The 25,261-nt window shown below is 68.8% G+C and overlaps 6 protein-coding genes across 8 annotated transcripts in view; 3 read left to right on the forward strand and 3 right to left on the reverse strand.

The window, feature by feature from the left end:
* Nucleotides 1-126: 126 nt before the first annotated feature.
* On the reverse strand, nucleotides 127-4,355 carry MPND (MPN domain containing). 2 transcript variants are annotated; one of them, XM_053965941.1, is made up of 13 exons: nucleotides 4,333-4,355; nucleotides 3,199-3,425; nucleotides 2,305-2,535; nucleotides 2,067-2,229; nucleotides 1,912-1,996; nucleotides 1,742-1,838; nucleotides 1,550-1,622; nucleotides 1,399-1,475; nucleotides 1,152-1,320; nucleotides 1,001-1,071; nucleotides 792-881; nucleotides 502-594; nucleotides 127-426 (listed from the first exon to the last, which is right to left on the reverse strand). In XM_053965941.1, the coding sequence occupies exons 1-13, from the start codon at nucleotides 4,337-4,339 to the stop codon at nucleotides 340-342; spliced, it is 1,470 nt and encodes a 489-aa protein (XP_053821916.1). In that variant the 5' UTR covers nucleotides 4,340-4,355; the 3' UTR covers nucleotides 127-339. The 2 variants fall into 2 exon arrangements, with proteins under 2 accessions (XP_053821916.1, XP_053821915.1); XM_053965940.1 differs by having other exon boundaries at nucleotides 2,067-2,535.
* The window catches only part of CTXN1 (cortexin 1), a 95,518-nt gene continuing 74,409 nt past the window's right edge, over nucleotides 4,153-25,261 (forward strand). The window contains exon 1 of the mRNA XM_053965955.1: nucleotides 4,153-4,165. The gene's annotated coding sequence lies outside the window, so the exon portion shown is untranslated. The remainder of the gene's footprint in view (nucleotides 4,166-25,261) is intronic.
* On the forward strand, nucleotides 4,690-9,981 carry STAP2 (signal transducing adaptor family member 2). The gene is made up of 10 exons (XM_053965946.1): nucleotides 4,690-5,064; nucleotides 5,555-5,626; nucleotides 6,175-6,270; nucleotides 6,593-6,649; nucleotides 6,726-6,949; nucleotides 7,089-7,229; nucleotides 7,433-7,502; nucleotides 8,620-8,716; nucleotides 9,363-9,509; nucleotides 9,756-9,981. The coding sequence occupies exons 1-10, from the start codon at nucleotides 4,972-4,974 to the stop codon at nucleotides 9,815-9,817; spliced, it is 1,059 nt and encodes a 352-aa protein (XP_053821921.1). The 5' UTR covers nucleotides 4,690-4,971; the 3' UTR covers nucleotides 9,818-9,981.
* FSD1 (fibronectin type III and SPRY domain containing 1) lies at nucleotides 10,080-16,711 on the reverse strand. The gene is made up of 13 exons (XM_053965942.1): nucleotides 16,650-16,711; nucleotides 15,929-16,036; nucleotides 15,723-15,854; nucleotides 15,548-15,649; nucleotides 14,281-14,303; nucleotides 13,937-14,058; nucleotides 13,370-13,579; nucleotides 13,149-13,247; nucleotides 12,882-13,041; nucleotides 12,726-12,805; nucleotides 11,833-12,084; nucleotides 10,448-10,536; nucleotides 10,080-10,367 (listed from the first exon to the last, which is right to left on the reverse strand). Exons 1-13 carry the CDS (start codon nucleotides 16,659-16,661, stop codon nucleotides 10,263-10,265), a joined length of 1,494 nt encoding a protein of 497 aa, XP_053821917.1. The 5' UTR covers nucleotides 16,662-16,711; the 3' UTR covers nucleotides 10,080-10,262.
* On the forward strand, nucleotides 15,964-20,278 carry LOC128800622 (uncharacterized). 2 transcript variants are annotated; one of them, XM_053965950.1, is made up of 5 exons: nucleotides 15,964-16,176; nucleotides 18,946-19,308; nucleotides 19,643-19,666; nucleotides 19,767-19,859; nucleotides 20,066-20,278. In XM_053965950.1, the coding sequence occupies exons 1-5, from the start codon at nucleotides 16,005-16,007 to the stop codon at nucleotides 20,215-20,217; spliced, it is 804 nt and encodes a 267-aa protein (XP_053821925.1). In that variant the 5' UTR covers nucleotides 15,964-16,004; the 3' UTR covers nucleotides 20,218-20,278. The 2 variants fall into 2 exon arrangements, with proteins under 2 accessions (XP_053821925.1, XP_053821926.1); XM_053965951.1 differs by having other exon boundaries at nucleotides 19,646-19,666.
* Nucleotides 20,954-25,049, reverse strand: SHD (Src homology 2 domain containing transforming protein D). The gene is made up of 6 exons (XM_053966252.1): nucleotides 24,846-25,049; nucleotides 24,153-24,237; nucleotides 23,859-24,071; nucleotides 23,353-23,491; nucleotides 22,314-22,433; nucleotides 20,954-21,184 (listed from the first exon to the last, which is right to left on the reverse strand). Exons 1-6 carry the CDS (start codon nucleotides 25,047-25,049, stop codon nucleotides 20,998-21,000), a joined length of 948 nt encoding a protein of 315 aa, XP_053822227.1. The 3' UTR covers nucleotides 20,954-20,997.

Below are 25,261 nucleotides of genomic sequence, written 5' to 3' on the forward strand. Positions count from 1 at the left end.
CAGGGGCAGCCACAGCTGCTCTGGGCACCTGTGCCAGAGCCTGCCCACCCTCCCAGGGAGGAATTCCCTTACACATCCCCTTAGTCCAGGCCATGGCAGGATGTCCCCAGCCAGCAGAGCCGCCTCTCAGGAACTGCTCTTTAATCAAACTACCACTTCCACAAACCACTGACCCACAGACTCCCCCACCGGCACGGCCGCCCCCGGGGCAGGGCGGGCCCGGCGGGGTCGCGGGGAGCTCCGGGAGCTGCCCCGCGCCGGGTCCGGCTGAGCCCCGGGGCTGCGAGCCCCGCCCGGGCTGCGGGAGGCGCCTGGTCCGACTCGAGGGGCCCCGGGCCCTCACCCGCTGAGCTTGAGGAGGCTGAAGATCTGCTCCAGGACGTGGGTGAAGCTCTGGTCTTTGGGGGTGCGGGAGGCCAGGGAGCCCTGCAGGGGGGGGACCCCACTTCATTCCAGCACAGGGAATGGGTGCCCCACCAAAGCCCTCCCAGCCCTTCCCACCTTCAGCTTGTCCAGGTAGGTCTGATCCTGACTCCACAGCTCCTGGAACTTCACCAGGTCGGGGGCTCCCTTATAGAACTCCACCAGCAGCGTCTGGGGAAGGGGACGGAGGGGCTGCAGGCCCTGGGGGTGCCCCAAAGCCAGCCAGGGGGACCCCAAACCCGAGGCACCGAGACCTCGGTGGACTGTCACCATCACCAGGGCTAAGGGCAGGATGGGGACAAGTGGTGGGGTGCCAGCCTGCCCCCAATGGGCTCAGGGGGTTTAGGGGGCCCCCACCCCTCTCTCACCATCTCCTGCACGACGTCGTTGGTGAGGAACCCGTCCTGGATGTAGGTGACCTCCACGTCCATGGGGATCCCGTAGTCGTTGGGCCGTTGCTGGAGGGTGGGGGAGCCGGGCAGGGGTCACTCCACAGCTCTGGGACCTGACACCACCCTGGGGGGCACCCGAGGGCGCCGGGTGGGGGGAACCCCTCCCCAGATTCTCCCCCACTTACCTCTGGCGGCGGCATCACCCAGAAGGGCGCGATTTTGGACTCCACGCCGGGGTTGCCGTGGTAGAAGGGCCCTGTGGGGACAGAGGGGGCTGGCACGGGGGGGGTGACAGCAGCCCCAGCCCCCTGGGAGCCCCGGGCCGCGGGCACGTACCGCAGATGAGCCCCAGGCAGGGCTGGAAGCCGTTGCCGCTGCCCTGCAGCTTGAGCTGATAATCCATCTGCGCGTCGATGTCGTGCAGGGACGGCAGCGCGGGCCCGAAGGGGTGGCTGTGGTACCACCCCACCAGCGACAGCCCCCGCAGGAACAGGCTCTGGCAGATCTGGGGGGGGGCACAAACCGTGGGTCCAGGCCCTCCAGAGCCCCCTGCCCGCTCCCCAGGCTGGATCAACCCCCTCACCTCCTCCTCCACAGCGCCCGCGGCTTCGGCATCGCCCAGGCGGGTCCGGCACGGGAAGGCTCGAAGCACCGTCAGCACTGCGGGGACACAGGGCTGGGTGACACCCCCGGCCCAGGGCAGAGCCACCCCCACCCCCCCAAACCCCACCTACACTGGGTGTTGGTGTCCCACCGCCCCCCCAGGTACCCCACCACTTCGCTCCGCGTCAGGTGGCTGTGGAAATCCTAAAGGAAAAGGTTAAAATCGACGGTTTAGCACTAAAACGATGACACGAGGGACACCCCGCTCGCTGCAGGTGTCCCCAGTGCCATCAGCGATGTCCCAGCCTGGGGAGGGGACGCACCAGGAGCAGGAGGACGTTGCTGGAGATGGCCACGTTGAAGGGCTGGAATTTGTTGATGGCGGCAAAGGACGTCACCTCCACCAGGGTCTGGGGGTTCCTGGAAGAGGCACAGCCCCGCTGCCACCGCTGTCCCCGGCCCTGCTGCGCCCCGGGGTCCCGGTGTCCCCTACCTGGCCGAGTCGCGGGTGCCCAGGGTGCAGTAGCGGACGGGCACCCGGGGTTTCACCTCCAGCCTTTTCCCTGCAGTGCCGGCATCTGCCAAGGACAGGGTCCCGTCACCGCGGCCGGGCTGCCCGGGACCCCCGGCACCCCCACGGCAGCTCACCCGTCCCCGCCGGCTCCGCCAGGCTCTTGCCCTGCTGCTTCTTGCTCCTCTCCTCCGGCTTTTTGGGAGCCGCCGGCTCCGGCATCGCCACCCGGCCCTCCCTCGCCGCTTCCTCCTCCTCATCCTCGGGCAGCTCCTCCTCCTCGCCCTCGCTGGCCAAGCTCTGCGAGCAGACGGGGCTGGCACCCACCTCGCCCCCTTCCCTGGGGGTGCCACGGGGAGGTGACCCCGGTCCCACCTCCTCGGGGGGTGGCACGTTGGGCTGGTGCTTGCGCAGCCAGGCGGCCTTGTACTGGTCCAGCTTCTGGCCCTTGTAGCGCACGGACGCCCAGCCGCAGCCCGACTTCTTGGCGGGGTTCACCAGGCGCTTGCAGTGCGTGGCCCAGGCGCTCGGGGAGTTGAACACCTGCCCCGTCTCCTGCCACGTGATCGTCCCGTCCGAGCCCAGGTCCCCCACGAACTTCTTGCCCTGGGGACAGTGGTGGGAGTCACGTCCCCTTGTCCTCATCACTTCTCCCTCAGCCCCATCGCTGTCCCACGTTCACCATCTGTGTCTCATCCCACATCCCCCGTCCTCGTCCTGTGTCCCGTTTCCCGTCCTTTTCCCTGTCCCATGTGTCCTGCCCTATCTCTGTTTCTTGTCCCCATCCCTATTCCCAGTCCCCATCCCTATTCCCAGTCCCCATCCCCCTCCCCTGTCCCCATCCCTATTCTCAGTCCCCATCCCTTTGCCCTGTCCCCTGTACCCATCCCCTCTCCCCTGTCTCCATCTGTATTCTCAGTTCCCCATCCCCTCTCCCCTGTCCCCACCCCTCTCCCGTGTCCCCATCCCCTCTCCCCTGTCCCTCTCCCCTGTCCCCACCCCTCTCCTGTGTCCCCATCCCCTCTCCCCTGTCCCCATCCCTATTCTCAGTCCCCCATCCCTCTCCCCCTGTCCCCATCCCGTGTCCCCATGCCCTGTCCCCTGTCCCCGTGCCCTCTCCCGTGTCCCCATGCCCTGTCCCCTGTCCCCGTGCCCTCTCCCGTGTCCCATGCCCTGTCCCCTGTCCCCGTGCCCTGTCCCCTGTCCCCATGCCCTGTCCCCTGTCCCCGTGCCCTGTCCCCTGTCCCCGTGCCGTGTCCCCAGGCTCACCAGGTAGTAGATGGACAGGACGCCTCTGCCCGGCTCCAGGAGCCCGTCTCGGAGCAGGACCCTCAGGGTGATGCCCCTGCGGGTCAGAACGGCTCCCCGGGCCGCCCCCGCCGCCTTTGCGCCGCTCCCGGCCTCCGCCTCGGCCTCCGCCTCGTCCAGCCCCGGCTCCAGCTCATCCTCATCCTCCTCCAGACACTCGTCCCCGCCGGGGGAGGCGGCGGCCAGCGCTGCGGGGGGGGGGGGGGGACAGCATGTGACAGCACCCCTGGGTGTCCCCCCAGAGCACCCTTGGGTCCCCCCCCATGGTTTCTGCCTGCGGATGGGGACACGGGGACAGGGATGCACAGGGACGTGGGGACGGGAAGAGGTGGACATGGGGACACAAGCACGGAGGGGACACAGGGACACGGATGGGAGATGGGGTGAGGACACAGGAGCGTGACAATACAGGACTGCGGGCACGGGGACACGGCTGGTGGGTACAGGAACGGGCTGAGGGACACGGGGACGTGGGGGCACAGCTGAGGGACGCGGCTGGGGAACCCGAACACGGCTGGGGGACACGGGGACATGGTCGGGGGACACGGGGCTGAATCTCCTCTGGCCCAGCAGGTCCCCAGAGCCCGCTCTGAGCCCAGAGGGCTGCGGGGGGGGGACGGACGGGGGTGACACACGACAGGTCCCCGGGGGGAGAGGTGCCCCCGCCCCGCCCCCGCTGAGCTCCGCTCCTGCCCCAGGGGTGTCCCCGGGTGTCCCGGGCTGTCCCGGGGTGTCCCCAGCGAGGTCCCGCGGGCGCGCGCTCGGGCAGGTGCACGCGCGTGCCCCGGGGGGGCTCGGGGGGGGGTTGGGGGCGAGTGACCGGTGCGTGTCCCCGGCCGGGGCGCGTGTCCGTGCGCGCGTGTCCGGTTCCCGGTGCGCTCCTGGTGCGCGTCTGGTACCGGGAGCCCGGTGCGTGCCCGGTGCGCGCGTGCTCGCTACGTGTTCGGTGCCCGGTGCGCGCCCGGTGCGCGCGATCCCGGTGCGCGCCCGGTGCCCGGTGCGTGTCCGATTCCCCGTTCCCAGTTCCCAGTTCCCCGTTCCCAGTTCCCCGCTCCCGGAGCCGGTGCCCGGTGCGCCCCCGCCCCCCCCCGGTACCTGCCATGCTCCGCTCCCGCCGCTCCCGCCGCTCCCGCCTCCCCCCGGTGCGCGCGGCGGCGGCGGCGGCGACACGTGATGGGGCGGCCCCGGGCGCCCCGCCCCGCCCGGGGGGGTGAGGGGACACCGGCACCGGGGGGGGGACACAGCCCCGCACCTGCAGCACCGGGCGGGGGGGGGACACGGGGACTCAGCCCCGCACTGAGACACGGACCCCCCCCTCCCGGCGGGACCCCCGCCCGCCGCCCCTCGCTCCGGCCCCGGGGAGGGGGGGGACACCGGAACCGGGCGAGGGGACAGGCAGGAACCTGGTGGATTCGCCCCCGCACCTGCCACACCGGGCGGGGAACAGGGGGGGCTCAGCCCCGCGCCGGTCACGGACCCCCGGCCCGGCAGCGACCCCCGCCCGCCGCTCTTCTCCTCGGGGAGGGACACGGGGGACACCGGCACCGGGAGTGGGAGCGGGAGCTTGCTGGGGGGGGCAGCCCCGCACCTGCTGCGTCGGAAGGGAGGGACACGGGGGCTCAGCCCCGCACCGGGGATCCCCCGGCCCGGCCGGGACGCCCGCCCGCCGCCCTTCGCCCCGGCCCGGGCGGGGCCGGTGCCGGGAACTGCGGTGGCTCCTGCGCGGTGGCGGAGATGGAGCGGCCGGTGCCGCTGCCCCGGGGGACCCGGCCCTGGGCCCGGCACTACTACGAGGGCTTCGTGGACAAGTGGGGGCCGCGGGATCAGGTGGGCGACACCGCCGGGACCGACCCGGCACCCCCGGGACAGACCCCGGCACGCCCCAGCACCAACACCTGGGACTCCCCGGGACCGAGCGCCGAGAGCGACCCTCGGGTACCCCGGACCGATTCCCGGGACCGCTCCCGGCACTTCCAGGCACTACCCCACCCCGGGACCGACTCCCCGTGTCCCCTCAGCCCCGGGGCCACCGGCTGTGTTCCCTGAGGAGCCCGGTGCCGGTTCTCAGTTCCCGGTTCCCGGTGCCTGATTCCCGCTGCCCGGTTCCCGGTTTCTGGTGCCGGTGCCGGCTCCCGGTGCAATTTCCCTGTCCCCGGTGCCGTTTCCCGGTTCCCGGTGCCGTTTCCCTGTCCCCGGTGCCGTTTCCCGGTTCCCGGTGCCGTTTCTCGGTTCTCGATGCCATTTCCCGGTTCCCGGTGCCGTTTTCCGGTTCCCGGTGCCGGTGCCAGTGCGGAGCTGAGCCCGTCCCTCCCCGCAGGGCTACCGGAGGGTCTGGGCCGGGCTGCTGGGGCTCAAACTCGCCTTCTACACGGGGCCCCAGGACCACGAGGTACCGGGGCTCCTCCGGGCACGACCCCCGGGACTGGGACCCCCGCGCGGGCTGTCCCGGCCGGACCCGGGGGGTTTCTCCGGGCCGGCACCCCCGTGGGACCCCCCGAGGCTGGAGACACCCCCAGGCTGGGACCCCTCAGGGTGGGACCCCCATGTCCGGGACCCCCTCAGGGTGGGACCTCCAGGACAAGAACCTTTGGGTGGAACTGGGGGGGCTCCCCCAGGCCGGGACCTCTGGGATCTGCTGGGGCTGGGACCCCCAAGATTGGGACCCTCCCCTCCTGTCCGGGCCCCAGTGACGCCCCTGGGGCAGGATCCCCTCAGGGTGGGACCCCTGTGCCCCCTCCCCGAGCTGGGACCTGTTCAGTGAAACCCCCCAGCATTGGGGACCCCTCCCCATAAAACCCCCTGGGCAAGGGCCCCTCGAGGATGGGACCTTCAGGTGACACTGGGGGGACCCTGGCTGAGGTGGGGGTGGCCCGGGGGGGCTGAGGCCTGACGTGCTCGTGTCCCTGGGCCGGGGGTCCCACCCTTGGGTGCCCCCAGCCCCTGGAGCTGCTGGACCTGGGCGAGCTGGTGACCGTGCAGGCCGAGGGTGGGGTGCTCGTCCTCAAGCTGAGGGGACAGGAGGTGACAATGAAGGTGAGGGGCAGCCACGGGGCTGGGGGTACCCGGGGGCTATGGGGGTACCTGGAGGGGGTTTCAGGACTGGGGGGACAAGGGGGCTGGGTTTTGGGACAGGGACTACAGGGGGGGCACTGGGAAGGATTTAGGGACACAGAGGGGACAGGATTTTGAGACTGGGGGGACTGGAGGGCAGATGGGGAAGGACTTTGGGGTATAGGGGATGCACAGGGATGGGGGGCTGTGGGATTTGGGGCCAGGCTTAGGGGGCTGCAGAGACCTCTGGGGGGCACAAGGGACAGGGGACAGGCCACCCTCATGTCCCTGTATCCTCTGGCAGACAGAGAGCTGGGAGAAGCAGGAGATGTGGCGGGGATTCATCCTGACCATGGCCAAGGTGGGCACGGGGCGCCGCCCGGGGGTCGCGGGGTGACAGGGACCTCTCAGTGCCACCACCCCGTGTCCCCCCGCAGATGAAGATTCCCCAGGACCTGGCGCTGCTGCCCGGACACAACTTCCAGCTCCTGCAGGCTCTGCGGGAGGAGCAGGAGCACAGGGACACCCCCGTGTCGCCGACCACCCCCGTGTCGCCGACCACCCCCGTGTCGCGGACCACCCCCGTGTCCCCGACCACCCCCGTGTCCCCGACCATCCCCGTGTCGCCGACCACCCCCGTGTCCCCCAGCCCCTCCGAGCCGTGAGTCGGGGGGTCGGGGGCTGGCGGGGGGGGGGGTTCCAATCCTCACTGGGGACCAGCATGGCCCAACTGGGGGTGGCCCAGTGTGGCCGGCGGTGACAGGGCAGGGCTGGCGGTGACAGTGGGGGGGGGTCCCCAGGGTCCCCAGCTGTTTTTTCCAGGTGACGCGTGCCGAGGCCGAGCGGCTGCTGGAGCAGAGCGCGGGCAGGGGGAACCTGCTGCTGCGGCCCGGGGGACACGGCCAGGGCGTCTCGGTCACCACGCGGCAGGAGCTGGACGGGTCAGGGGACACCGGGGGGCGTGGGGGGTGTCCCCAAGGGGGAGGGGCTCAATGCAGGGTGAGGGTCCCCATGGGGCGGGGGGTTCCCAGGGTGAGGGGAGACCCCTTGGTGGCCCCAAGGGGAAGGGTCCCCTTTGCGAGGGGTGTCCCGCGAGTGCCCCACAAGGGGGGGGTCCCCAGCCCCTGAGGGAGCCCCCCCGCAGGACAGCGCTGCTGAGGCACTACAGGGTGAAGAGAGAGGACCAGGGCTACGTCGTCGACGTGGAGACCCCGGTGAGTGACACGGGACAGGGCGGGGCTGGCCCTGGGGACAGGGACCCCCACCCCGGGCACCCCCCTGAGCCCCCGGGGTGGGACCCTTGGGGTCACCCAAGGGACTGGCACCGTGTGGGCTGTGACACCCCAAGGGTGGGCACCCCCCGGGAATCCCGGGAACACCCAAGGGTGGGACCAAGGGGTCCCCAGGCGGGCTGGGGCTCCCAAAAGGAACTGGGACCCCCAAAAGAAGGGACAGGGAACCCCAAAAGAAGGGACAAAAGACAGGGAACCCCTCAGCTTTGGGATTCCTGGGAATTGTGACCCCCAAAAGAAGGGACAGGGAACCCCAAAAGAAAAGACAGGGAACCCCTCAGCTTTGGGATTCCTGGGAACTGGGACCCCCAAAAGAAGGGACAGGGAACCCCAAAAGAAGAGACAGGGAACCCCAAAAGAAAAGACAGGGAACCCCTCAGCTTTGGGACCCCTGGGAACTGGGACCCCCAAAAGAAGGGACAGGGAACCCCAAAAGAAGAGACAGGGAACCCCTGAGCTTTGGGACCTCTGGGAATTGCGACCCCCAAAAGAAGGGACAGGGAACCCCAAAAGAAAAGAAAGGGAACCCCAAAAGAAAAGACAGGGAACCCCTCAGCTTTGGGATTCCTGGGAACTGGGACCCCCAAAAGAAGAGACAGTGAACCCCAAAAGAAAAGACAGGGAACCCCTCAGCTTTGGGACCCCTGGGAACTGGGACCCCCAAAAGAAGGGACAGGGAACCCCAAAAGAAAAGACAGGGAACCCCTCAGCTTTGGGATTCCTGGGAACTGGGACCCCCAAAAGAAGGGACAGGGAACCCCAAAAGAAGAGACAGTGAACCCCAAAAGAAAAGACAGGGAACCCCTCAGCTTTGGGACCCCTGGGAACTGGGACCCCCAAAAGAAGGGACAGGGAACCCCAAAAGAAGAGACAGGGAACCCCAAAAGAAGAGACAGGGAACCCCTCAGCTTTGGGATTCCTGGGAACCCCCAAGAGACTGGGACACCCCAAAGGGCTGCAGCCAAGGGGGTGGGACCCCCCCCAGGCAGGGAATGGGGGGCGCGGGGGGGTCCCCGAGTGACGCCGCGCGTGTCCCCAGCACCGCTGCTCGTCGCTGGCAGAGGTGGCGCAGTTCTTCGTGCGCCGCAGCAAGGGCAGGCTGCAGCCCCTGGAGCCCGAGTACAGCGCCCAGCTGGGTGGGCACCGGGGCTGGGGGGCTCGGGGAGGGGGGGGGGCTGGGGGTCACTATTGGGGTGTCGGGAGCAGCCGTGGGAGGCTGGGGGGAGAGGGAGGTGTCTGGGGGTACTCGGGGGGTCTGGAGAGGTGGGGGGGGGGGGCTCACAGGGGTCTGGGAGGGCTCAGAGGGGTCTGGGAGGGTTTAGGGGGGTCTGAGGGGGCTTATAGGGGTCTGGGGGCACTCTGAGGGGTCTGAGGGAGGTCACAGGGGTCTGAGAGGGCTCAGAGGGGTCTGGGGGGGCTCACAGGGGTTTGAGGGGCCTCAGATGGGTCTGGAAGGGCTCAGGGGGGTCTGGGGGTGCTCAGAGGGCTCTGGGGGCACAGAGGGGTCTGGGAGGGGCTCATAGGGGTCTGGGGGCGCTCCGAGGGGTCTGAGGGAGCTCAAAGGGGTCTGGGGGGGATCAGAGGGATCTGGGGGTGCTCCGAGGGGTCTGAGGGAGCTCAAAGGGGTCTGGGGGGGGATCAGAGGGATCTGGGGGCGCTCAGAGGGGTCTGAGGGGGCTCAGAGGGGTCTGGGGCACTCAGAGGGGTCTGAGGGGGCTCAGAGGGGTCCGGGGGTGTCGGCTGCAGACGGAGGGTCCGTGACCACCCCTGGCTGTGCTCCAGAGTTCGTGCCGATGGAGGGGAGCCCCCCCCCGGCTGCGGCCGCGCTCGGGCCGGCCCTGAGGAGGGGGAGGCCGGCCCTGAGGAGGCGCAGAGGCCCCCCCGGGCTGGGGCTGGTGCCCGAGGAGCAGATCTACATGAACGACCCCGGTGAGGCCGCTCGGGACTGCGGGGAGGGGGCGGGCAGGGGAGGGGACCCCTGTCACCCTGCTGTCACCCCCCCGAGCACAGTGAGGGGACACAGTGGGGGCACGGGGGGTGCCAGCATGGGGACACTGGGTCCTGCCACCGGCTCGGGGGGCAATGGGGAGGAGCGGGGGGGTCCTGGGGGGTGTGGGGGGGCAGGGGGATTCTCTGCCAGGTGCTCACAGTTCCATCCCCCCCCCGCCGGCACAGGGAGTACCCAGGAGCTGCTCAGGGAGCTGCAGAAGAAGCTGCAGCTGCGCCAGGCTCAGTGATGGGGACACTCTGGGGGGGTCCCGCTGGCCCCCACTCTGTGCCAGCAGCCAGCAGGGGCAGTGGGACCCCCTCACCCTCAGGGAAAGCTGTCCCCAGTGTCCCCTGGCCTGGGGTGACACTGGGGAAGGAACCCCCTCATGTTAGAGGGGGGGCACTGTAAATAAAGAACCCTGTGCCCACCCAGCCCCACCCCTGCTCCTGGCACCGCGGGGGTGTCCCGGGGACCCCAAACTGCGCCCTGTGCCCCCATCCACGCCCAGGTCACACCTACATCCCAATTTATTCTCCAGGCCAGAAGCAGCTCTCGGTGCTGGGTGGGGGGGGGCCAACAACGAGCCCCGGCGACACGGGGGGCACGGAGTGGGGGGGCCGTGGGCACCCCGGGGGTGGCAGAGCCCTGCAGGGGGTGTGGGGCTGGGGGTACATTCAGTGCTGTGCCCGGGCTCAGGGCAGGCTGGAGCTGCTGGCGGTGCTGTTGCGCTTCTGGAGGCACCGCACGGCGCTGGGCACCTGCAAGCCTGATGTCACCTGGAAGCTGCCACACCACACCTGGGGACACAGAGGGGGCTCAGGGGGCTGAACCCAGCGCTGGCAGCCCCCCGGGACCCCCAGACCTGCCCCTCCCTTACCATGAAGGCCGGCAGCACCGGCTGAGAGAACTTGGCCTTGAAGGTGTGGAGCAGCTGCTTGGTCCGGGCGTTGTAGAAGGACAGGAAACCTGTGGGAATGGGGGCACAGGTGGGCACGGGGCGGGCACAGCCCCAGCACAGTGCCCGTGGTGGTGACAATGGCCATGGTGGTGACAGTGATGGATGTTGGTGTCCATGCTGGAGTATGGACATACTGGTGCCCATGGAGGTGACAATGGCCATGGAGGTGACGATGGCCAAGGTGGTGACAATGGCCGTGGTGGTGACAATGGCCGTGGTGGTCACAATGGCCATGGTGGTGACAATGGCCGTGGTGGTGACAATGGCCATGGAGGTGACAATGGCCATGGTGCAGACAATGGTTGTGGTGGTGACAATGGTGGACACTGGTGTCCATGCTGGAGTATGGACATGCTGGTGCCCACGGAGGTGACAATGGCCATGGCGGTGGCAATGTCCACACTGGTGTCCATGGTGGTGGCAATGCCCATGGTGGTGCCAACGCCCACGGTGGTGCCCACTGAGGTGCCAATGCCCAGGGAGATGCCCATGGAGGTGCCAATGCCCAGGGAGGTGCCAATGCCCACAGTGGTGGCCACAGAGATGACAATGGCCATGGTGGTGGCCATAGCAGTGACAATGCCCATGGAGGTACCCATGGAGGTGCCAATGCCCAGGGAGGTGCCAATGCCCACAGTGGTGGCCACGGAGGTGCCAATGGCCATGGCGGTGGCCATGGCAGTGACAAAATCCATGGTGGTGTCCGCGTGGTGGCAATGCCCACAGTGGTGCCCATGAAGGTGCCAATGCCCATGGTGGTGGCCATGGCAATGACAATGCCCACGGTGGTGTCCACGGTGGTGGCAATGCCCACAGTGGTAGCCATGGAGGTGCCAATGCCCACGGTGGTGGCCATGGAGATGCCAATGCCCACAGTGGTAGCCTTGGGTGTGCCAATGCCCACGGTGGTGGCCATGGAGGTGCCAATGCCCAGGGAGGTACCAATGCCCATGGTGGTGGCAATGCCCACAGTGGTGCCCATGGAGGTGCCAATGCCCAGGGAGGTACCAATGCCCATGGAGGTGGCAATGCCCACAGTGGTAGCCATGAAGGTGCCAATGCCCATGGTGGTGGCAATGCCCACAGTGGTAGCCATGGAGGTGCCAATGCCCACAGTGGTAGCCATGGAGGTGCCAATGCCCACGGTGGTGGCCATGGAGGTGCCAATGCCCAGGGAGGTACCAATGCCCATGGAGGTGGCAATGCCCACAGTGGTAGCCATGGTGGTGGCAATGCCCACAGTGGTGCCCATGGAGGTGCCAATGCCCAGGGAGGTGCCAGCCCCAGCCCCAGCCCAGCCCCACCTTCGTGGAAGTTGCAGTGCACGCCGATGCAGTCGGGCACGGGCACGTCGAGCGCCTTGGCCTTGTTGTTGTGCTTGGCGCTGAAGCTGACCTGCAGCCAGTTGTTGAGGTGCAGGCACCAGGACGCCGAGGTCTTGCCCAGCTGGTCGAACTTGCCCAGGCTGCGGTAGGCCACGCCCACGCCGAAGGCTTTGCTGTCGCGGTCGTAGCGCACCTCCCAGTAGTGCTCGTCCCCGTCGATCAGGGTGTCCCCTGGGGCACGGCCACGGCTCTGCCCGGGGTGCCCGCGGCGTGCCCGGTGCCCCGTCCTGTCCCCACTCTGCCACCGGTGCCCCCTGCCCCCCCTGCATCGCCCCTCGCGGCCTGTTCCCTCTGTGCCCCCTCCTCACCCACACCCCCATTGCCCAAACCCCCAATCCCCTGGGTGCCCAAACCCCACTCCCCCGGATGCCCAAACCCCACACCCCCATTGCCCAAACCCCACACCCCATTGCCCAAACCCCACTCCCCCGGGTGCCCAAACTCCACATCCCTGGGTGCCCAAACCCCACACCCCTGGGTGCCCAAATCCCACATCCCTGGGTGCCCAAACCCCACACCCCTGGGTGCCCAAATCCCACATCCCTGGGTGCCCAAATCCCACACCCCTGGGTGCCCAAATCCCACATCCCTGGGTGCCCAAATCCCACACCCCCATTGCCCAAACCCCCACACCCCTGGAGGCCCAGCCCCCCACACCCCTGGGTGCCCAAACCTCACACCCCCGGGTGCCAAACCCCACAACCCTGGGTGCCCAAACCCCACACCCCCTGGATGCCAAACCCCACACCCCCATTGCCCAAACCCCACACCCCCTGGATGCCAAACCCCACTCCCCCGGGTGCCCCTCTCACCCAGCACCGTGTAGGACTCTGCGGTGAATCGGTCGCGGCCCCCGCGGCCCAGGGACATCCTCTTGGGCGACTGCACCACCCTGGCACACAGGGACAGGGCAGGGTTGGCACTGCCAGGCCCAGGGGCCGTGCTGGGGGGCCCGGGGGTGGCGTTACCTGGCAGGGGAGTTGGCAGGGGAGGCCGTCCTGCCCTTGCCATCCTTCTCGCGGGCCTTGACGTCCTGCACCTTCCCGCCCGTGGCGTCCCACTCCACGCTCAGCTCCTCCACCCGCAGGTTCTGGTGGCACGTGCTGGCATCCAGCCGGAACATGAACGCTGAGGACAGCCCCCGTCAGCAGTGCCGCGGCTCCCCCTGCCTGGCCACCACCCCACAGGGGTGGCACAGGGACACACGGGCACCTGCCACCCCCCCCCGGACACACCTCTGGTCTCCAAAGTGACCGGCTCGGAGAACTCGCCCGCCACCGCCTTGTTACACGCCCGCACCCGAAAATTCATGTACTTCATGTCAAACTTCAGCCCTGTGGGCACAGCGGGGTCACAGGGTGGGGCACGAGGAGGGCACTGCCACCCCCGTGTCCCCTACAGAGCCTGGGACAACCCCAGCGCCCGCCTGGGGCCGGTTGCACCCCTGTGCCCTCACCAGTGAGGGTGTACTCAGTGCCCTTGATGCCCTCGATGACCATCCAGGGCTGGTCCTCCTTGGCACGGGGGGGCCCCTCGAAGTTGGTCCTGCGGTACTCCAGCACGTAGTGGTCGATCTTGCTGTCCTCGTCGGGCATCCTCCAGGCCAGGGTCACACAGTTATCGGCCACCAGCGACTCCGCCAGGTCGATCTCGGGGGCGCTGGGCACTGCCCGCAGGAGCAGCCGTGCCAGTGTCCCCCCTCCCTGCCACACAGGGGTTCCCCAGCACTCCCGGGCACCCCCAGTGCTCCCCCAGACCCCGCGGGCTCAACAAGTCACAGACCTCAGGCGTGGCACCCATGGGACCCCCCCCTCACCACGGCACCCAGAGACCCCCAGCACGGCCCTGCCCGCCCTGGGCGCAGCACCCAAACCCCTCATCCCTCCACCCATCCCTGGCACCCTCCTGCCCCTCTGGAAAGGCACCCCAGGCCTGGCACTGCCCCATCCCGTGACACCTTGCCCCGGTGCCAGGCTGGCCGTGCCCTGCCCTGTCCCCCCGTGCCCCCCTGCCCTGGCAGTACCTGGCAGGAAGGCGAGGCCCTGCAGCAGGCGCCGTTCCTGGGCGAAATCCACCATCAGGTGGCTCATGTTGTCACTGACCTTGGCCTTGAGCGACAGGCGGAAGGCCGGGGCCATCGTCACACTGTGCCAGGACAGGGGACAGGGCTCAGCAGGGCTGGGCACCCCCCCTGCCCTGTGTGACCCCAGGGAGGGTGGGCACAGCCACCCCAGCACCCACAGGGCCACCCCAGCACCTTGGGACCACCCCAGCACCTTGGGACCAACCCCTGTGGGGCCCTGGCTGGGAGGAGGAGGAGGAGGAGGAGGATGGGGTTAGTGGGTGGGGGGCTCGGGGGGGCCGTACCTATCCTTGATCTGTTTGGCCGCCTTGTGAGCGCAGAGGGAAAGAGGAGGAGAAAAGCAGCAGTGAGGCAGCAGAGCTGGGCACAGGGGGCACATGCGGGACCTGTACCAGCTGTGGCACCCAGCAGGACAGCATCCCTGCATCCCAGAGTCCCAGAGCATCCCGGAGCATCCCTGCATCCCACAGCATCCCAGAGCATCCCAGAGCATCCCTGCATCCCAGATTCCCAGAGCATCCCGGAGCATCCCTGCATCCCAGAGCATCCCAGAGCATCCCAGAGCATCCCAGAGCATCCCTGCATCCCACAGCATCCCAGAGCATCCCAGAGCATCCCTGCATCCCACAGCATCCCAGAGCATCCCGGAGCATCCCTGCATCCCACAGCATCCCAGAGCATCCCAGAGCATCCCAGAGCATCCCAGAGCATCCCTGCATCCCACAGCATCCCAGAGCATCCCAGAGCATCCCTGCATCCCACAGCATCCCAGAGCATCCCGGAGCATCCCTGCATCCCACAGCATCCCAGAGCATCCCTGCATCCCAGAGTCCCAGAGCATCCCGGAGCATCCCTGCATCCCACAGCATCCCAGAGCATCCCACAGCATCCCTGCATCCCAGAGTCCCAGAGCATCCCAGAGTATCCCTGCATGCCACAGCATCCCAGAGCATCCCAGAGCATCCCTGCATCCCAGAGTCCCAGAGCATCCCGGAGCATCCCTGCATCCCACAGCATCCCAGAGTATCCCTGCATCCCACAGCATCCCTGCATCCCAGAGTATCCCTGCATGCCACAGCATCCCAGAGCATCCCTGCATCCCACAGCATCCCTGCATGCCACAGCATGCCACAGCATCCCACAGCATCCCTACATCCTAGAGCATCCCTGCATCCCACAGCATCCCCAGAGCATGCCAGAGCATCCCACAGCATCCCTGCATCCCAGAGCATCCCAGAGCATCCCTGCATCCCAGAGCATCCCTGCATTCCGCAGCGGTACACCTGGCACAGCACCTCCCTGGCACAGCATCCCATGTGCCCCCCAGTGCCCCCCGTGGCCCTGCCATGGTGCCCCTCTGTGTCAGGAGAAAGGGGGGCCCTGGGGTCCCCCCCGGCTGTCCACGCTCCCACCCAGGCCCAGCCAGCCCAGCACGCAGAGAGAAGCGGTGCCCAGCCCAGGGTGGCACCGAGCGGGTGGCAAGGAGGGGTCAGGACACCCCCAGCGTGGGGACAGCCGGGCAGGGCCACCCCTGGCGCCGCGGGGACCCACCTGGGAGAAGTCTTGGTGGTTGGCCGTGCCCAGGGCCTGGTTGGCCGCCTCCAGCAGCTCCTCGGAGCTCTCCAGGGCCTTGGAGCACGCCACGAGCTGGGCCTGGCAGGGGAGGGAGGGCAGAGGGGCAGCGCTGGGCGCGGTCCCGGGCCGGGGGCGCCGGGCCGGGGCTCACCTGCAGCTCGTAGGTGCGGCTGGCACGCTCCTGCTTGATCTTCATCACCATGTCCTCCTTGAGCTCGTCCAGCAGCGCGTACAGCGACTGGAACTCGGCCTCCAGGTCCTCCTGCGCCCGCGCCGAGTTGGCCTGGGCACAACGGCGGGGCCTGAGCGGGGGCCGCCCCCGCGGGGCCCCGGGGGAGCGCGGGGGGCCGGGGCTACCTCCACGTTCTGGATCATCTGCTTGAGGGAGTAGATGAAGTTCTGGATCTCCTCATTCTTCACGGCGAGGGTGGTGATGATCTTGCGCAGAGACTCCTGCCCGGCGCCCTGCACCGGCCGTCAGTGCCCGCGGGCCCCCCGCTCCCCCCAGGGCCCGGCCCCGCCGTGCCAGGCCGTGCCAGGCCGTGCCAGACGCCGCGGGGACACGGCCGGGCTGCCCGGCATGGCGGGGCCGATGACTTGGCAACGTGAGTGTGAGTGTGAGTGTAAGAGTGAGTGTGAGTGTGAGTGAGCCAGTCCTGAGCCCCCAGCTCCCCTCCGTGCCCTCCCGCACCCCTCCTTCCCTCCGGTGCCACCCTGAACCGCTCAGCCCTCCATCCTCCACACCTGCGCTCCTCATCCCTCCTTCTCCATCCCCTCTTCCTCCATCCCGCCTTCCTTCCTTGCTCCCTCTTCCTTCCCATCCCTCCATCCCCACTTCCTCCATCCCTCCGGCCCTTCTCCCTTCATCTCTCCTTCTTCATCCCTCCCTCCTCCCTCCCTCCCTCCCTCCACCCGTCCGTCCCCTCTCCCTCCATCCCTCCCTCTCCCTCCCTCCACCCTCCTCACTCCATCCTCCATCCCCTCCCGCCCCCATCGCTCCATCCCCTCATCCTCCACCCGCCCGCTTCCTCCTCCATCCCCCCGTGCCCTGCCGGCCCCGGGGGGGTGCGGGCCGTACCTGGTCGCCCATTCCGGGCCGGCCCCGCCGCGCTCGGCCCCGCCGACACCAACAAAGGGGGAGCGGCGCCCCCGCCCCGCCCCGGCCCCGCCCCGCGGCACGGCCCCGCCCCCATCCCCCCGAGGCATGCTGGGAGTTGTAGTCCGGGAGGGGAGGCCGCGACCCCCGCGGTTGGGGAGCGCCGGGCCAGGGCTGGGGGCGAGGGGAGGGGGAGGGACATTGTCACCCCGCGGGGGGGGGCGGTGGGGACACTGTGACACTGCGTGGGGGGGGTCCCAGTCCAGGAATCCTAACCCCCCAGCCCGCTCGGGGGGCAGGAGGGGGTCCCCCTGCTCCAGGGGGATCAGAGGAAGTCCCCACGGGGCTCCTCCCCAGGCTGGGGACCTGGATCCTGGTTCCAGGATCAAAGTGGAGCCTGAGGAGGTGCTGGCACCTGTCCTTGCTCCGGATGGTGTCCCACTTCCCTGTCCCCATCCTCGTCCAAATCCCTGTCCCCAACTGCATCCCTGTCCCCATCCCTATCCCCAATCGTATCCTTGTTCCCATCCCTGTCCCCATCCCCGTCCAAATCCCTGTCCCCAACTGCATCCCTGTCCCTATCCCTGTCCCCATCCCTATCCCCAATCGTATCCTTGTTCCCATTCCTATCCCCATCCCTGTCCCCATCCCTGTCCTCATCCCTGTCCCCATCCCTATCCCCAATCGTATCCTTGTTCCCATTCCTGTCCCCATCCCTGTCCAAATCCCTGTCTGCAACTGCATCACTGTCCCCATCCCTGTCCCTATCCCTGTCCCCAATCGTATCCTTGCTCCCATCCCTGTCCCCATCCCCGTCCAAATCCCTGTCCCCAACTGCATCCCTGTCCCTATCCCTGTCCCCATCCCTATCCCCAATCGTATCCTTGTTCCCATTCCTATCCCCATCCCTGTCCCCATCCCTGTCCTCATCCCTGTCCCCATCCCTATCCCCAATCGTATCCTTGTTCCCATTCCTGTCCCCATCCCTGTCCCCATCCCTGTCCAAATCCCTGTCCCCAGCTGCATCCCTGTTCCTATCCCTGTCCCCATCCCTATCCCCAATCGTATCCTTGTTCCCATTCCTGTCCCCATCCCTGTCCAAATCCCTGTCTGCAACTGCATCACTGTCCCCATCCCTGTCCCCAATCGTATCCTTGTTCCCATTCTTATCCCCATCCCTGTCCAAATCCCTGTCCCCAACTGTATCCCTGTCCCAAATCGTATCCTTGTTCCCATTCCTGTCCCCATCCCTGTCCCCATCCCTGTCCTCATCCCTGTCTGCAACTGCATCACTGTCCCCATCCCTGTCCCCAATCGTATCCTTGTTCCCATTCTTATCCCCATTCCTGTCCCCATCCCTGTCCCTATCCCTGTCCAAATCCCTGTCCACAACTGCATCCCTGTCCCTATCCCTGTCCCCATCCCTATCCCCATTCCAGGTCCCGTTCCTGTCCCCATTCCAGTCCCTGTCCCCCTCCCTGTCCCCATCCCGACATCTGCCCCATCCCTGCCCAAATCCCCATCCCCAACCCCCCCCAGTCCCCATCTCTGCCCCCGCTCTCTGTCCCTGTCACCTCCCCCGTGCCACAGGCGCCGGAAGCCACAATGCCACAGTGGGCTGGCCCGGGTGACATTGTGGAGGGCCAGGAGGCTTTGGGGACAGCAGTGCTTTGAGGACAGGGACAGTGTGGGGCCCCTTGGGGACGCAGCCCCTCGGAGAAGGGGGCTGGGCTGGCCCCGGAGGGGGGGGATGTGGCGGCTCGGGGTCTTCATCCTCCTCCTTGGAGGTGAGTGGGGGACAAGGCTGGCTGGGGGGACAGCGGGGACAGCGCCTGGGACCCTGTGGCTGTGCTGTGGGGTGGGGGACAGGCCACGCAGGGGACACCGGGGGGGCACGGGGCTCGGGCTGGCCCCTGTGTGACAGATGGGGCGGGAGGGGACATCTGTCCTGAGGGGGAGACCAGAGAGGGGCTGAGGACACAGAGGGAGGGACAGACATGGGGACAGAGGTGGGTGACATGGCTGTGGCAGGGGGACAGGACGGAGCAGGTGGGGATGGATGGGGGGACATGGGGAGAGGACAGGGTGGGGGGCAGACAGCGTCAGTGGGGACAGGAAGGTGACAGTGGGGGGGACAGGATGTGTGGTCAGAGGTGACAGGGGACGCGTGGGCAGCGAGCCTGGAATGTCCCTGTCCTCCACCCCACGGGTGTCCTGGGGGACCGCCGGGGTTGGGGGTGCCATCCATCCCCCCGTGACCCCGGGGCTGTCCCCACAGCGGGCGCCCTGCGGGTGACCCAGCACCCGGGCGAGCTGCAGGTGACCGCGGGTGACACGGTGGCCCTGGAGTGCCAGGTGGAGGTGGCCGAGAGCGAGGCCCTGCTGCGGATGGAGTGGGTGAGGGCCGGGCGGCTCGGGGTGCTCTGTGCCACCCGCCTGCACTTTGGCACCCCCCTGCCCCTGTTCCCCTGTCCCCGCCGTGCCCCGGGGGTCCGGCTGGCCTGGCACCCCCCCCGGGCCACCCTCAGCCTCCCGCAGGTGCAGGGCAACGACAGCGGGCTCTACCTCTGCCGGGTGACCCTCGAGATCCCCCGGCACTGCACCGCCACCGGCAACGGCACCGAGCTCCGCGTCACTCCCGGTACTGCCCGGGACTGCCCGGGACTGCCCCGGTACTGCCCGGTACTGCCCGGGACTGCCCGGGACTGCCCGGGACTGCCCCGGTACTGCCCGGTACTGCCCGGGACTGCCCGGGACTGCCCGGGACTGCCCGGGACAGCTCCGCGCGGGGTTGGGCAGGGGGCCCGGGGAGGTGGCACCGCCGAGGGGCTTGGGGGGGGTCACTGAGGGTCACCAGCAGGGTGGGTGGGGTTCCTTGGGGGAGATTCCTGGGGGGTTTTGGGTGGCCACTGTGAGGAGGGACAGGGACAGGGACAGGGACAGGGACATCTCTGACTGCTCTCCCCTCCTGGCAGCAGCTCCGGGAGGACATCAGACAGGTAACTGTGCCCCCGCTGTCCCTGCTGTGCCCTCCACCCCGGCACCCCCGTGTCCGGTGTCCCCGGGGCCGGGGGTGACCCTGGCTGGCTGTGCTTGCAGCGCTGCTCTGGGGGCTCCTGGGGGGCCTGGGGGGCACCGCCCTCCTCCTGGGGATGGCACTGCTCGCCCGCCGCTGCTGTCACAGGAGCCCAGGTAACTCTGTCCCCAAGCTGCCCTCCCCAGTACCCCTCACCCTCCTCTCCTCACACTCTCCGAACGCCCCCGTGCCCACCTGCCCCATGTCCCCCTGACCCCAAACCTCCCCTGCTCGCCCCCCCCCCCCCCCACCGCCATCCCTTACTCCAGGGCACTCCGTGTGTCCCCCGAGGGTCCTGGCTGACAAAAGTGACCCCCAACAGGCGCTGACCCCTCCAACACGGCCGTCTACATGAGCTTGATGTCCCTCTCGGGGCGGGACCTCACAAAGCTGCCACCCCCCGAGCTGAAGATCAGCCCGTACCAGCGGGAGCTGCAGCAGGCACGGGGCCCCTCCCTGCCCCCCCGGCCCTGAGAGTGCCCACTGTGCCTCACACCCTTCCCCAGCTCTGCCCTTCCTCAGGAAAACCCCCCCAAAAAAGGTGTTTGGCAGCATCCTGTCACCCGGCTCAGCGTCCTGTGCCCGAGGGGTGACAGCGGCCCCTGGGACCCCTCGTTTAGGGGAAGCCACTCTGTTGTCCCCTGGCCTTCTTCCTTGGTGTCACCCGGCACACGAGGGCTGTGCTGGGGGGGTGGGAAGCAAAGGGGGGCAGTGCCACCAGCCCCTCACCACGCGGGTGACCCCAGGCAGTGCCACCCCGTGCCGTGCCCATGGCTGGGGGGACTGGGGATCCTTCACGGTGGTGAGACCAGGGTGGGACAGCGGTGGCAGTGCCACCACCTTGTCGTGCCTTCAGCGGGGACACCACAGAGTTGGGCAGCAAGATGCACCAGAGGCACCCATTCCTGTCCCTATTCCTGTCCCCATTTCAGTCCCTGTCCCCATCCCCATCCCTCTCTTCCCCTGTCCCCATTTCAGTTCCCTATCTCTGTCCCCATCCCCATCCCCATCCCCATCCCCATCCCCATCCCCATCCCCATCCCTCTCTTCCCCCGTCCCCATTTCAGTTCCCTATCTCTGTCCCCATCCCTGTCCCCAATCCCTCCCATCCGCATCCCAAAAACTCCTCCCCAAATCCCCGCCCCTCAAGTGCCCGTCCCCAAATCCCCCGCGGAGGCACCACAGCGTCACCACCCCGATGGGACACGGCGGCTTTAATGGGGCGGGGGGGCCCGGCCGGGGGTCCCGGGGGGCTCACAGGGGCTGCACGGCCACAGGGTAGAGCAGGGACAGGTGGCGGGCACCGCGCACGGGCAGTGCCCGGGCCGTGTAGTGCCCCACGGCCGCCGGTACCGACGGGAAGGCGGCCCCGGCCCGGCCCAGCGTGAAGTGCTGCTCCCGGGTCCGCGTCAGCTTCACGTGCACGAAACCCTGGCTGCTCCTGCGGGACGGACGGGAAATGAGGCACGGGAACCGGGATGGGATCCACGGGATGGGATGGGATCCATGGGATGGGATCTATGGGATGGGATGGGATCCATGGGATGGGATCCAGGGGATGGGAATGGGAATGGGATGGGATGGGATGGGATCCAGGGGATGGGATCCATGGGATGGGATGGGATCCAGGGGATGGGATCCAGGGGATGGGATCCAGGGGATGGGATGGGATCCAGGGGATGGGATGGGATCCAGGGGATGGGATCCAGGGGATGGGATGGGATCCAGGGGATCCATGGGATCCAGGGGATCCATGGGATGGATCCAGGGGATGGGATGGGATCCATGGGATGGGATGGGATCCATGGGATGGGATCCATGGGATGGGATGGGAATGGGATGGAATCCATGGGATGGGATGGAATAGGATCCATGGGATGGGATGGGACGGGAAATGGGATGGGAATGCACTGGGATAATGGACGGGATGATTTGGGATGGGATGGGACATTGGGATGGCATGGGATGGGAGGGGAATGGGATTGTGATTGGGATGGGATGGGGTCCATGGGATAGGATGGGAATGGGAATCAGATGGGATCAATGGGATGGGGTCCATGGGATGGGAGGGGAATGGGATTGTGATTGGGATGGGATGGGAATCAGATGGGATCAATGGGATGAGATGGGAGGGGATGGGATGGGATGGGATGGGATGGATGGGATGGGATGGGATGGGGATGGGGACAGGAGTGAGGAGCAGGGTGGAGGCTCAGACAGGGAGGTGGACAAGGATGGTGATGGGGATGGGGTGGAGGACACCTGGGATGGGAATGGGAATGGGATGAGGGACTGGGAATAGGGATGTGGATTGGGATGGAGATCGGGGCACAGATGTGGACAGCAGTGGGGATGAGGACAGGGACCCCATCCAGAGCAAGGGGCATGGGGTGCCGAGGGATCTCGGGTCACCTCCAGCCTGTCCCATGCATGGGGACGTGCCAGCACATCCCCACGGGTGCTGGGACAGCCAAACATGGCACGACCCTGATCCAAGCCCACACTGCCAGCCTGGCACGGCCCCCCTGGCAGGGCTGAGCCCGGGGCTGTGCCCGTGTCCCCACGCTCACCTGAGGGACAGCGAGTAGTCGTCGGGGCTGGTCTCGCAGTCCCGCACCAGGAAGCTGCCCTCGCGGCACAGCGCCAGCAGCGTCTCGGCGCCCGCCCGCCCGATGGGGCCGTGGTACCACCTGGGGGGGCACAGCGGGGTCACACGGGCACCCCCTGTGCCACGAGGGACCCTCCCGGCTGCTCGGCCCCGTCAGCAACGCGGGGCGGCTTGGGGAGCCACCCACACCCCACGGGGACCTCCCGTGCCATGGGGCACCTTCTGCGTCATGGAGGCAGTCGGGGGCGTTGGCACCCGACGGAGTCAGAGGGGCAACCATGCCATGGGGGACCCAGCCATGCCATGGGGCACCCAAACATCCTTTGGGGCACCCAACCACACCATGGGGCACCCAACCATGCCATGGGGCACCCAACCACGCCATGGGGCACCCAACCATGCCATGGGGCACCCAACCATGCCATGGGGCACCCAACCACACCATGGGGCACCTAAACATCCTTTGGGGCGCCCAACCACGCCATGGGGCATCCAATCACACCATGGGGCACCCAACCATGCCATGGGCCACCCAAACATCCTTTGGGGCACCCAACTATGCCATGGGGCACCCAACTATGCCATGGGGCAGCCAACCATGCCGTGGGGCACCCAACCTTGCCATGGGGCACCCCAACACACCATGGGGCAGCCAACCATGCCGTGGGGCACCCAACCTTGCCATGGGGCACCCCAACACACCATGGGGCAGCCAACCATGCCATGGGGCACACCAACACACCATGGGGCACCCAAGATCCTGTGGGGCACCCAACCCCATGGGGATTCACTCAGGACATTGGGCCCACCACACCCGCTGGGGACCCATCCATGTCAAAGGGCCACACCATGGGACACCCATGACCCCACAAGGACCCACCCGTGGGGACCTCCTCCTCCTCCTCCTCCTCCTCCTCCTCCTCCTCCTCCTCCCCCACAGGTTTGCCCCCGTGCCACGCTGTGTGACCGGGTGCCACCCCACGGGACGCCCCCAGACTCACGCCTGCTTCTCCAGGGGCAGCGAGGTGTCCACGTGCCTGGGGCTGGGGGGACAGCCGGGCCGGGGGCCGCCGGGGGCCCGGGGGGAGCGCGGCAGCTGCCGGGACAGGCTGGGGGAGCGCTCGGGGCTCTCAAACTGCACTGCGGGGACAAAGGGGTGTCACCCACCCCGCCCGCTGCGGCCGGCTCCTCTCAGTGCCACCAAGGAATGTCCCAGAGGTGGCCCTGCCCTGCCGTGGTGTCCCATTGCTGGGGCCAGGAGTGCTCTGGGGGGGGTACCCATGGGGGGCACAGGGGGTTGGGGTGGCAGGGGTGAGAGCTGTGGGCACCGGGGGACACTGGGGGGACCCCAGGGTGCTGGGGGATGCTGAGGGCCAGCACTGATACCCATGGAAGCTGCGGGATGTAGGGTTGGGGGACCCTGGGGTGGTCCCCACAAGGAGGAGGGAGCCAGGAGTGGCACCCATGGGAGCTGTGCTCCCCCGAGGTGGCACCCGGGGACTGTCACCTGCGAACGCCCGCGAGATGTGATCCTTCTTCCACTCCCAGGGCTGGTCGTACTCGTCGGCCGGGCGCTCGTCGTCGCGGGGGAGGCGGCTCTCGCGGGCCGGGGGTCCCCCCGGGCCGTCCCCGGCCGTGTCCCACTCCTCGGAGGGGGTGTCGTAGAGTTGGGGACCCCGGCGCGGCCGCACCCGCCGGCCCTCGCCCTGCCGCGGGCACCCTGGGGATGGGGAACGGGGCGGTGGGAAGCGCCCGGGACCCCCGCGGGGGTGCTGGGGGTGCCCGGGGTGTCACCACCCACCTGTGGCCTCCTCGTCGCAGCCGCTCTCGGCCGCCGGGTCCTGCTCCCCCTCGAAGGGCTCGGAGTATTCGCTCTCACCTGCGCCCTGCGGGGGGGGCTCCGGGTGGGACGGGACCCCCACTGCCCCCCCTGCAGCCCCCCCGGTCCCTGGGTGCCCTCACGGGACCCTTCGGGCTCCCACAGCCCCGACACGGGTGTCCCCAGCCCCGTCCCCACTCCCGCCCACCTGGTCCCTTTGTCCCCCAACCCCTTTCCCCTTCCCCCTCTCCCAGTGACTCCACCGTCCCCAGCCGCCCCCCCAGTTCCCTCTCCCAGTGACCCCAGGTCCTCGCTGGGTGCCCCACTGCCCCCCCCCCGACCCCATGGCTCTCCCCGGTTCCCCGTCCCCGCTCTCCCGGTCCTTATTCCCGGCCGCTCTCGGCCCCCACCCCCGGTCCCCATCTCCCCCCATCCCCTCCGGTCCCCAGACCCCCCCGTTCGCCGCTCCCCCGCTCTCCCCGCTGCCCCACTCACACCTGCCCGAGCCCCCCGCTCCTCCCGCTCCCGGTGCCCCCCGCTCCCCTTCCCCAGCCCCCCACCCGCTGCCCCCCCGCGCCCCCCGGTCCCTCCGCCACCCTCCCCGCTCCTGGCGCTTGGCTGCGGCTCCCGCCCGGTGCCCCCCCCGGTGCCCCCCCCGGTGCCCCCCGCCCGTACCTGCTGCAGGCGGCGGGGGCCGCCCCCCGGCCCCGCGCCCCCCACCCGCACGAGGCGGTGGCGCGGGGAGGCGGCGGGGCCGCGGAGCGCGGCTCCGGGGGCGGCGGCGGGGGGGCCCCCGGGACCGCTGTAGTCGGGCTGGGGCGGGCGCGGGGGGGAGCGCCGGGCCCCCCGGCCCAGGTACTCCCGGAGCCACTTGGCCATGGCGGGGAGCGGCACCGGGACCGCCGGGACGGCCGGGACCCAGCGGCACCGGGACCCGCCGGGACCCCCCCGCCGCCGCCGCCGCCGCCGGAGCCGCTTTGTGTCGCCGCCGCGCGCGGCGCGGACCGGAGCCCCCGATCCCCCCCCGCGCCCGCCTCGCCGGGGGCACCGGCACGGGGTGGGGGGGGGGGGGCGAGACCACCGAGGGGACA

The sequence above is a fragment of the Vidua chalybeata genome, chromosome 27 (genome assembly GCF_026979565.1).
Source record: "Vidua chalybeata isolate OUT-0048 chromosome 27, bVidCha1 merged haplotype, whole genome shotgun sequence".
Lineage (NCBI taxonomy): Eukaryota > Metazoa > Chordata > Aves > Passeriformes > Viduidae > Vidua > Vidua chalybeata.

Coding starts and splice junctions, on each gene's coding strand:
- MPND (XM_053965940.1), bottom strand. Junction 1,623..1,741: donor GCAACGTCCTCCTGCTCCTG/GTGCGTCCCCTC, acceptor CTTTTCCTTTAG/GATTTCCACAGCCACCTGAC. Junction 427..501: donor CCTACCTGGACAAGCTGAAG/GTGGGAAGGGCT, acceptor CCCCCCCTGCAG/GGCTCCCTGGCCTCCCGCAC.
- STAP2 (XM_053965946.1), top strand. CDS start 4,972: ATGGAGCGGCCGGTGCCGCTGCCCCGGGGGACCCGGCCCTGGGCCCGG. Junction 5,627..6,174: donor CGGGGCCCCAGGACCACGAG/GTACCGGGGCTC, acceptor GGGTGCCCCCAG/CCCCTGGAGCTGCTGGACCT. Junction 6,650..6,725: donor TCATCCTGACCATGGCCAAG/GTGGGCACGGGG, acceptor GTCCCCCCGCAG/ATGAAGATTCCCCAGGACCT.
- LOC128800622 (XM_053965950.1), top strand. CDS start 16,005: ATGATCTTGCGCAGAGACTCCTGCCCGGCGCCCTGCACCGGCCGTCAG. Junction 16,177..18,945: donor GGGGCCGATGACTTGGCAAC/GTGAGTGTGAGT, acceptor CTGTCCCCACAG/CGGGCGCCCTGCGGGTGACC. Junction 19,309..19,642: donor CGAGCTCCGCGTCACTCCCG/GTACTGCCCGGG, acceptor CCCTCCTGGCAG/CAGCTCCGGGAGGACATCAG.
- FSD1 (XM_053965942.1), bottom strand. Junction 14,304..15,547: donor ACCACCAAGACTTCTCCCAG/GTGGGTCCCCGC, acceptor TGCGCTCACAAG/GCGGCCAAACAGATCAAGGA. Junction 12,806..12,881: donor CCTGCCAACTCCCCTGCCAG/GTAACGCCACCC, acceptor CCTGTGTGCCAG/GGTGGTGCAGTCGCCCAAGA.
- SHD (XM_053966252.1), bottom strand. CDS start 25,049: ATGGCCAAGTGGCTCCGGGAGTACCTGGGCCGGGGGGCCCGGCGCTCC. Junction 24,238..24,845: donor GCCCCCGCCGCCTGCAGCAG/GTACGGGCGGGG, acceptor CCCCCCCCGCAG/GGCGCAGGTGAGAGCGAATA. Junction 23,492..23,858: donor CATCTCGCGGGCGTTCGCAG/GTGACAGTCCCC, acceptor TTGTCCCCGCAG/TGCAGTTTGAGAGCCCCGAG.